The sequence below is a fragment of the Pangasianodon hypophthalmus genome, chromosome 25, assembly GCF_027358585.1.
Source record: "Pangasianodon hypophthalmus isolate fPanHyp1 chromosome 25, fPanHyp1.pri, whole genome shotgun sequence".
Classification (NCBI taxonomy): Eukaryota; Metazoa; Chordata; class Actinopteri; order Siluriformes; family Pangasiidae; genus Pangasianodon; species Pangasianodon hypophthalmus.
This window is the reverse complement of record NC_069734.1, coordinates 4,867,419-4,878,270: the sequence shown is the minus strand read 5'-3', so window position 1 is coordinate 4,878,270 and position 10,852 is coordinate 4,867,419. Positions and strand designations below refer to the sequence as shown.

The 10,852-nt window shown below is 41.2% G+C and overlaps 1 protein-coding gene across 1 annotated transcript; it reads left to right on the top strand.

The window, feature by feature from the left end:
- Positions 1 to 2,599: 2,599 nt before the first annotated feature.
- On the top strand, positions 2,600 to 6,892 carry irx3a (iroquois homeobox 3a). Its single transcript, XM_026937411.3, has 2 exons — positions 2,600 to 3,948; positions 4,647 to 6,892. The coding sequence occupies exons 1-2, from the start codon at positions 3,736 to 3,738 to the stop codon at positions 5,727 to 5,729; spliced, it is 1,296 nt and encodes a 431-aa protein (XP_026793212.1). The 5' UTR covers positions 2,600 to 3,735; the 3' UTR covers positions 5,730 to 6,892.
- The last annotated feature ends 3,960 nt before the right edge of the window (positions 6,893 to 10,852 follow it).

The following is a 10,852-nucleotide window of genomic DNA, read 5'->3' as shown; positions in this document are numbered from 1 at the left end:
TGTTTACTATGCGCCATCGATTGGTGTAATGTAATTAAAATGGTATTATTCTTAGAGTACAAAATCATTTCTGAAGTTTTCATTTATTTCATTAATCCTGTCTAGCATTTACACATCGACAGATTCATTAGCCTGCTTTTGTGCTTGCATGTGCTACTTTAATGGCTTATTCGGGATAAGCTCTGATAAGTTGTAGTTGGCTTGAACTGAAACTTCACACTGCGTAAACATGACAAATTAATGTGTATTAATTTGTGAGATACACTGTGCATGCGTTCGCTCGTGAAAACCCTGGGCCGACATTTAAATTTATGATATTTAAACAGTATTTAAATTTCAGAAGGCGCAACAGATGGTCCATTAATGCGTAAAAAATCGTGGTAAATCACCTTAGTCCAGTTTAGAACCTAATATCTCCCTCTTCTCTCTTAATGAAACCTTAGCTGAAAAAATTCCAAACAAACTCTACAAACTCCCGAAGCTGTTTTGGCTGTTTTTCCCCCCTTTCACCCCAGTCTCCCTTTGGAGATAATCAAATAAAAGTCTGTTTGCCAAAGCAGTTAAAGAAAATGAGATTTGAGAAAGTCAGCCCCCCCCACACCCACATCCCCCCCCCCTCTCTCTCTCTCTCTCTCTCTCTCTCTCTCTCTGTCTCTCTCATGCATTTCTCCTCCCCTGCCCTAAACAGCCTTTTACACATCAAGGCCCATTAATTGTGTTTTCGTTTGAAATCCTTTGTCACTGCAATTAACCGATTTGGATAAGACATATAAACGACTTCCATGTGTGAGAAGGTGTGTGTTACTTGTTTTCTGTCGCCTGGGCTTTGTGGAGGCGATCTTAGGAGTGTCATTTGCAGAGCCTCCGTTTGAAGCCTTTGATATTTTTTTTTTTTTTTTTTTTTTTTTTTGTGCGCCGGGGTCGTGTGTATTGCGCAAAGAGAGCTGTGGGTCGTTTTGTTTATTTGGATGTTTGTTGGGAGAAGGAGAAATGGTGTCATCTGCATAATTGCCTGTAAGGACATCAGAGAAATTATCCTTCAAGAAGCACATCGGAGATTGCCCTATTTATGCCCGAACTTTGAAATATACAGCCGCGTTATTTATTTATTTATTTATTTATTTATTTTGCTGGGTGCTATAATACGGTGATAGGCTGAAGCTAATTCAAGAGCACCTCAAAAAATATATATTTTTGCATACTGCATTATTATTATTATTATTATTATTATTATTCCCGCGTATTCCGTGCCACAACATTTCAGAGGTGAGGTAAAGAATCTGTCTGGTCACTGCGCGTTATTTAAACGAATTGATCTTTTATCGACTCCATAATAAACACACAGTGTTAAGCGGTAGGAGGGCACCGAGAAGGCAGGCCGCCTTAATGCTTTTATGGCCTCGCCAGTTTCCCGACTTGGTGTGAAAGGGAAAAGAAACGTGTGAAGTTAGCTCATGTGCACGTGTTTGAATTGGGGCAATAAATCAGCAGCAACGCTTGGGGCCCTGGAGGGTCCCGGGCCGGAGATGCGTGTGGCTCCCGGGCTTGAGGTGCCGTCGGGCGGCTACAGCAGCGAGGACGCACCGCTGACTACCCGGAGACTCGGGTGACTACCGAGTCAGACCAACTTGCACAATGAGAACAGGTCTTGCACAGAAGGACTAACGTTTCTGACAGGGGAACTAGTCTACAAATTCAGATATATTCTGCTTTAAAAAAATAAAAAAATAAAAAAAAAAAAAAAAACCTAGTTGTGATTTTTGTTCCAGATTGCGCAGTGGTGATGTGGGGTCAGCCGGGTGTTTCAGAATAACCCACTTTGGGTTGCGTCTGTAATTATTATCGTTCCATGCACACGACTAGATACTGCTGGTTTTAATTATTAAGCCTCCAAATCCCGAATCGTTTTTGTCAACATGCCTAGACATGGTAAAGAGGAGAAAAAAAACCCTGGACGCGCTGAATAGGCGGTGTGAATGAGGGTATTATAGAGCTACAAATTACACAGCAGACGCTGCTATGACAAATACAATCATAATCATCAGTTTAAAAGCAGATTGGGGGCGTTTACTGAAGTGCAAGGCTTTCCTGGAAATCTAAACGCAATATGTCCTTAACTAATGCTTTTTTTTTTTTTTTAATCTTAATATATCTGAGGTTTTAGCCTCTGTACTATTTAAATAAACTGAAGACCCGACCACTTAAATGCGCCGTTGTTTTGCAGAGGCTTAGCAGAAACACAAGGGTATGATGATACAAAGTCCGGATGTAAAACAATCACGGATGTGTCCCTGACATATTTTCATCTCTTGGTTCAAGGAATTTCAATTCACATCGTGCTGTTTAGTTTTAATCCGCATTATTTACAGGAGGCTTGGGAGGCTATCAAAGCCATCAAAGGATTGTAGGGCAATCCTTGGTCTTATATGATCAAGATCAAATATGATAAGAAAATCACACATGAATGCATAATGAGAGAGTTTGTAATTATGGATCAGGAAAATCAGCTTTAGAGTCAGTACATGTATGTATACAGTGCATGATATTAGTGCAGAAACAACAGCAATAGTAATAATAATAATAATAATAATAATAATAATAATAATAGGCATTGCTAAGATATTTTCTCATCTTGTAGAGCCAGCTGAATGGACAAACCCTCCAATCCACAACAGTGTGTATTACTGAAGCTGCCATTGCTGACGCGCTCACGGCGCAGGCGCTAATCGCCGGACTTCTCCATTCTTGTCAACTTACTCTTTGAAGTCAAACGACAACTTGTCAACTGGCTGGATGTTTGAAATTAAAGGCGTAAGAGGACACCGAGCAGCTCGTTCGACGTTTGCTGAGATTAAAACTGTGCTTCAGACAAATTTGACTCTATAATCAGAGTTTTCTTGCGCGTAGAAAACTCCGACTGCGCTCTTCAAATCTTAAGTCCTACAGACTTGGGCGAGGAATTCACCAGGATCGCGTTTGAAATTTAAAAAAAAAAAAAGAATAAATAAACAAAGAAATAAATTGCAGTTAAAGTTAGTAGCTCGGCAAGAATGAAATTTACCGTTTGGGTGTTAAAGAGAGGAAGAGAGAGGGAGAGAGGGAGAGAGGGAGTGAGTGAGAGAGAGAGGAAAAAAAGAGAATTAGCCCGAGAAACAGGGGAAGGACTGAAGCAGCGAACAAATGACAAATGAAATGATTGGCGAGCCATAAAATGAGATTTGAAACTCTTTCAAATAAGAGATCGCGACGTCAGAGCGCTTATCCATACGGAATAGAGCGGCAAGAGAGGAAAAAAGCGCACACAAAATAAGCGAGAGAGAAAGAGAGAGAGAGAGAGAGAGAGAGAGGCGAGTGAGGAGTGAACGTGGGGGAGAGACTTGAGAAATAGGAGGAGCTTCTGGGCGACTAGAAATGTCAATCAGAGCAAAAGGCGTCCCAATAATCTAAAGCAATCTGTAAGGACCTGACCTTAGTCCATTCAGATCAATAGGGAAGCGAGGGAGGGAAGCGGCCGGCGGATCGTTTACGCGCGGCCCGTTTTCGGAGGAAATATAGACTTCCCTTACACTTTTGTGCTCACTGTACACTGGATATCGTAGCGCTCATCGAGAAAGCGATTTTGGTGTGTGTGCGTGCGTGTGTGTGTGCGTGCGTGCGTGTGCGTGTGTTTGCGTGTACGTGGGTGCGATTTCAGAAGACTGTTGTTGGGTGTCTTTTTTTTCCCCCCCAACTACAATGTCTTTCCCACAGTTGGGATACCAGTACATCCGACCGATATACCCGCAAGAACGGCAAGGGATCGGCAGCGCGCGCAGCGGGAGCGAGCTCAGTCCGTCCGGCACGCTCTCCAACGTTCTCTCCACCATGTACGGATCACCTTTCACCGCCGCACACACCTACGGAGCGTTTCTTCCTTATTCAAACGACCTGTCCATTTTCAGTCAGTTGGTGAGTTATCCTCTCATGCAAAGATTACGTAAATCTTCTTCTTTTTTGGACTCTTCTTCCTGTCTGCCTGCTCTTAAATCTGTCCTTTTAAATGCTACTTGTTGTGCGTTGTGCGTTTCGACACCAGAAAACATTTGTGCAGGTTAAGGCAGCATGGTTTTGCAAGACAGTAGTGAACTTTGCTGTTGACTCCGTTTGGCAAATACGAAATCATGCAAAAAAAAAAAAAAAAAGTAACAAATTAACCAATGGTACTTTTTTTTTTTTTTTTTTTTGGTTACACAGAAACAGGCCTATGTGTAGACTGCCAAGCAATAATATAGGCAAATAATGTTCAAGGAAGTTCTGTAGTCAAAACATTATTAATCAGGAGGAAAACAAACAAAAAAAATTAATATGTAGTCTATTTTTATAGCAAGCTACCCTGTATAATTCTGTTAAATATCTGCAGTGTGTGTGTGTGTGTGTGTGTGTGTGTGTGTGTGTGTGTTTAGGTTAACTATGTCAACAAATTAGTTATTTTTAAATTTATACCTAACCATCCATTCCTTTTTGTACACATTAAATTATATATGTAATGCAAAAGAAAAAAGAAAGAAAAAAAAGTAAAAATAAAGTTTTATTTGTTGTATTTTCTGGCGCACATTCCCTCATGTTTGTTTGTTTCACATTCTAAAATTCTTGTGCTTATGTTTCAGGGAGCTCAGTATGAGCTAAAAGACAGTCCTGGTGTCCAGCACCCAGCGTTTGCCCATCCTCACCCTGCCTTCTACCCCTACGGCCAGTACCAGTTCGGAGACCCGTCCAGACCCAAAAATGCCACCAGGGAGAGCACAAGCACGCTGAAGGCCTGGCTCAGCGAGCACCGCAAGAACCCGTATCCCACCAAGGGCGAGAAGATCATGCTGGCCATCATCACCAAGATGACCCTCACCCAGGTGTCCACCTGGTTCGCCAACGCCCGGAGGAGACTGAAGAAGGAGAACAAGATGACCTGGGCGCCGCGCAACCGCACGGACGAAGACGGCAACGTGTACGGCAGCGACCACGAAGGCGAGGATGGCGACAAGCGCGAGGACGAGGAAGAGATCGACTTGGAGAACATCGACACGGAGCACATCGAGAGCAAGGACGAGCTGGACGAGCAGGACGAGCTCCACTCGGACTCCAAGCTGGACGCCAGCTGCGACTCGGAAATCTCAGACGGCTATGAGGATTTACACGGGCCCGAGCCGAAGCTTTTAAAAGCCGTGGCCCAGGAGGGCAAAGACGCGCACGCGGATGCAGACGCTGAGCGGCCCGATCACTTCCATCACCACCATCACCACCTCCATCACCACCATCACCATCACCTTCCTCATTCATTAGACCTCAAAACGCAGCCTCCCAGCAGCGAGCAGATCAAACTCAACCCGGTGTCCAACTCGCCTCCGGCTGAGAACAACGCAGCCCCGGTGCAAAAACCTAAGATCTGGTCTTTGGCTGAGACAGCCACGAGCCCGGACAATCCCCGGAAATCTCCACTCGTGAACGGGAGCTCGTCCCAGGCGGTCCTGCCTCCTCACAGACTCGTTTCATGCCCGGTGGGCAAACTGCAGAACTGGACCAGCCGTGCGTTCTCGGCGCACCAGCTCGCGCTGCTCAACTCAAACCACTATTTAGGACTGGCCAATCAGGCTTCAGCCAACGGCCTCGCGCTCTACACCGGCAACAGGCACACGGAAGAGCGCAGTGTCAGCTCAGAGACTGCACACACAGGTACATCACATCCCCCTCACTGAGCCTGTGCCCACATTTGAATACTCCTCGTGAACATGTTCCTCACGAACACTGTTTTCGTTTTCCTATCCAGTGCATATATATATATATATATATATAGATATATAAATATATAAATATTTTTTGTTGTTGTTCTACAAAACTCCGTGCTTTCAAAGATTTAAAAGGCTAAACACTTGTATACAGAAGGAGCATGCGCATTTAAGAGAGGGGAAGAAAAGCATCAAAAAGTCTTTAGGTTTTTTTTAAGGCTGTTTTAAAAAGATTTCCCAAACTCGAGCAGTGTAAAACCTTCTTCACTCATAGTCTACCTGCAGTCAGGTGTCCAGATGATCATGTGCTTGTCATTGCTGTTATTTCTGAGAGATCTAGTGCCTTGGAAGCAGAGAGAAAGTTCAAAACAGCCCGTCAGAATCACAAACTGTATCCTGGCAATTTTATTTTCAACTGCATAGTAATAACAATAATAATAATAATGATGATGATGATTTTATTTGATTTACGTAATTGTGTATTAGATAGCCACACCAGATTTCCATATTGTGCGTTTTTTTTCTTTTTTTTTTTTTTTTTTTTTTTGTTACTCTTATGTAGCTTGAATGTTCAATGTCAAAAAAAAGGGTTCAAACATCACAAACGCGTCGTTTGGCAATAATTCAAACGAAAAAAAAAAAAAAAAAAAAACAGGCTTCAAAATCAATTCCTTCCCAACATCCAGGATCAGGATTACTTTGCTATTTAAACTTTCACTTTCTTGTTCTCAAATCTTTTCTAACTCCCCCCGTGTCTCTTAGGCCTCAGGACCAACCTGAAGCTGCCATGTTATTATCCAAGCCCCTTTTTCTCCATTTCCTCATAGAGACTCTTTTATAACTCTTCATTTTAACCTGTCGTAAGGAATGTAAAAAAATGAATAACACACCCTGTGTACTTACCTTGTAAGCATGTCCTTGTGTATAATTGCTAATGCAATGCTGTAAAAAATTGTAGTCTGTGAGGTTTTTTTTTTCTTCCTCTTATTTTTTCTTTTCTTTTGTTTTGTGAGGATTCGATGTTGCAATGTTTTGTATATATAACGTAAAGAAAGAAAATGTACATACTTGTGATCCAAAATTGTACAAGAAAGTCTATATTTTGGCTAATAAATGAACTGCGGCAACTTAAACCCAGGCAATGCAATGTTTTAATTTGAACAGGGAGATGTTTTAAGCTTTGTGAAGAGAAGTGAATACTGCTCTATTAAGCAGCAGGTGAAATTCTTGCTGTAAACAGTGTTTAAAAGAGCAGTGGGACGTATGAAGGTTCAACCTGATCAGCAGTGCTTAATAGGATTCGGGTTTGGGAGAGGCATAGTGTGCAGAAATGATGATTGGCTGTGCTTTTTTGGATGTGCACTTCTCTTGAGGGAACTTCTCCAGGGCTTCTGAGGCTTGGCTAAGCACGAATTGGTCGATTTGAAACGTTTTCCTATTTCAGAGCCTCGACTGTAATTAGCTCCTTCTTGAATCGCATATTTGGATATTAATGGATGGGGATTATCCTCATCGAGGCGTAACAGCCAATATGAAATGAATAATTATTTCATTTATATTGGCCTGAAATCGCATACGACTCAATTTGGCTGAAATGAGAATTGATTCTTTTTTTTTTTCCCAACATTTTTATTTTAATTCTTTTATTATCTTATCCTTTTAAAGAAGCTAAAACAGTTCAAATACCTTTACGGGTTGTTTGCTTAATCTCTCATATGAAATGTGTGATTTGGCTTCTCTCTCTCTCTCTCTCTCTCTCTCTCTTCTTTTCTTTTCTTTTTTTTTTTTATTAATGCATAATGAATTCTAATCAGACACCGATGCCGCGCTGCTTGCCATATGCCTGAGATACACTGAGAAATAATTTATTTATGTTTACACCCCCCTTCACCTCCATTCCCTCCATTTGCATGGAAGCAGCTTTGTTCCAGGGCTGGAAAGCTCGGGAAAGTTGGAGTCGGAGCTCCCTCTACAGTCTACCACAATCAGCCCTTTTCCATGTTTGCGGGACGCAGGGGAACTGGGGTTGGCTTTGAACTTATTTTCTATTTAACCTTAAAAAAAAAAAAAAACGTTAAAAACGTCGCAAGGGCAAAGGATACCGCATTTTATGTTTTGCGGTGTATTTATTACTTAATTTATTTATTTTAATTTCTACACGTTAGTGAAAGGCGATCAATTAACACATGATAGAAGTAAGTTTATATTCACGACACACTACAGTCTTTACACTAATAATAATAATAATAATAATAATAATAATAATAATAATGCCACTATATGATCTGTATCCAAATAACATCACAAAAAATAATTTAAAAAGTAGGAATAAAAGAATGATACTAAAGGTTTAAATGCAAACTGTCACCATGACCACATTTTCTCGACATGTCTTATAAAATTAACTGACTATGTATGTATATATATATATATATATATATATATATATATATATATATGTATATGAACCACAAAAATGCATAGTTTTCTATCCAAATGAAGCTAAACTTTATTGTCATAATAGAAACAAGTTCAAGTCCTTACCACTATTTCTTCGTTGCAAGCTTGTTATTTATTTCTGTTATTTCTGTGTATGATCTCCAAAGTTATTTCCTAAAAATGTAAAAACTTCCAACCAATTTTTAAGATCTGTATTTGGTAATAAGGCCTACGAGTCAGATACGACATTCACTCATGTATTATAAAATGTCTTTACAGCAGATATGATCAAATCAAGCAGCTCCTGTTGGACAGTCAGTCAATACTGGGGGAAAATGTACAATTAATTTTTTATTTTAAGAGATTTGGACGTGACCATGGTTTATATTCGGGCTTTTTGGTTTTTTTTTAGATTTTTTTTTTTTAACGTATACTCAGTTTACTGAGTTTCTCAGAATAACCACAAAACGTGAATATTCACAAAACATTTGTGACGCAATTATTATTATTATTATTAATATTATTATTATTATTATTATTATTATTATTCTCGCCTTACGCGGGAACGCGCATGTTGGGAACGTGCACGAGTGACCAGCCTTGTCCAATCAGCGTTGAGATTTTCGCGGCAGTCTAGGGGTTAACCTGCTCCTACATACTAATCTGGAGGGTTGTGACGTAATAACAATTAATTACAGCCCTAACAGAAATAGTACCATATACGCTGAAAGACATGAAGCTGTAAATAGGTTTATTTTTCAGGAAAGAAAATGAAATATATTTCATTTATTCACATTAGTGCTAAAGAATGTTTCTCTCAGTATGGCCTGGCTGGTCTTTATTTACCTTTTCGAGAACATTTATTTGAATGTTTGATTGAGTGAGTTTGAGTGACTTTAGTAAAAAAAATAAAATAAAATAAAATAAAAAAACAATTAGGAACTATTTATGTTTCAAGAAGCTCTGCAGCCTGTGTTAACAGCATACGAGGCATCACTCTTATTTGTTAGCATCAGGCTAAACAGTGCAAACATGGCGGCCTCTTTAGCCACGATCATAGCATTAAATGAAAGATTATGATGCATCTTCGTAAATGACAAACACAGACGACAATGTTGTCATGTACGCGTCCATTTTGTTCCTTTTTCTTTTCTCTCCACTCAGCAATTGACGTGCATTAATGAACATTTTGCTCAGAGCTATAGGCGGAGGCTGCGGGTGGTGGGCGCTCGTTTATCCCGAGTTAAGTGGATGTCCTTGTGGTTAACGAGCAATAATCAACAGCGACGCCTCTTTTTAGTCCAGCGCTGCAAGCGATGCTAAACACTCCAGCAGAGAGCAGCTTTTTCTCTCCAATACACCCGGGAGAATTCACAGGGGGGATGGATATGAAGAGAGAATTGCTAACACACACACGCACACACATACACACACACACACACACAGATTTGACACCTAACCATTTTAAGCCAATTATATCCTTAGAACAATCAATCTGAACGGGTAGTTTTAAATAAAACTTTGAATACTCAACATAAGAGCAGCTGTGGGAACCCCAGACCATATTGACACTCTCGAAAGCAAATGGCAATTCAGTCTATAAGACAGAGCCGAAACCTTTTTTTTTTTATCTCAGAGCACCACTCAGCATCAATGGCAGATGTCCATAGTTACGCCGCGCTGCAGGAAGAATGCATTGTTAAATACCAATTTGGATGGGATAAAAAAGTGCAGCAAGAGAATGATTAAAGTGAAATCTAATCTATCTTTCTGGCCCGTCATTGACGCGGAGAAGGAGGACAGCGAGGGGCGACCCCATGAGAGACAGAGCTGAGCCAATGGAGCCATCAGAAGCCCTGCGGATGAATGGAGAAGGACGGAGGAGTACATAAGCAGTGTTGGAAGGAGCCGGAGTCGGCTTGTGAAAGGGAGGTTCGGCCCTGCGTTGTCCTCCTGTCCTCCCCTCGTTGTCTCCCCCGCTCCGAGACGGACAAATGTCAGCGCTATTGTGGCCCTGCTGAGGCTTTGAAGAGCCCTATGCTCTTTGCGGAGGTCACTAATCCTTTTATGAGGCGCTGCTGATTGTTAGTCACACACGCACAAAAGCGCACACACACTCTTGTTGCTCTTTTTCACAAGCATGTTTGGTGACCTATGAGGGGACGCCAAGAACCAAGTCTGGATTACAGAACACATGTTCCATGCTGTCAGTATCGGTAAAGCTACAGCCGTCCAAATGCTCCTGCACCTCCAGATAAGGCAGATATCCGCATTTGCCAACCATCAAATCACGTTTTATACCATCATGCCTTTTCTTACTAACTAATCAACTAGGGCTGCGAAAGTCACAGATTACTTTTATCCAAAAAGGTCTGTTTCATGCTGACATTTCAAGTCGATCCACAGCATCCTAGAGTGACTATAAGTCCTTATAAGCAGTTTTAAAACGGTCATAGGCAACTACCGGAGCAATAGCTGAGTGAATAGCTGATCTGTGTTTTTGTGGTCCAAGCAGAGCCACTGACAAAAAGCCCAGGAAGACTGCCACTCTCTAGCAAGGGGGAGGAGCGATGCTGATTTCATGCCTATTGTTGACCAAGTTTTGAGAGAAGAATTCTTTTGCAGGCCTCGAAAGGCAACAAGTGGGGGTAGAA

What these genes read in the sequence shown, in the direction of transcription:
- irx3a (XM_026937411.3), top strand. Translation starts at nt 3,736, where the DNA reads ATGTCTTTCCCACAGTTGGGATACCAGTACATCCGACCGATATACCCG. An exon ending in TGTCCATTTTCAGTCAGTTG is followed by an intron (nt 3,949 to 4,646) that starts GTGAGTTATCCT and finishes CTTATGTTTCAG; the next exon opens with GGAGCTCAGTATGAGCTAAA.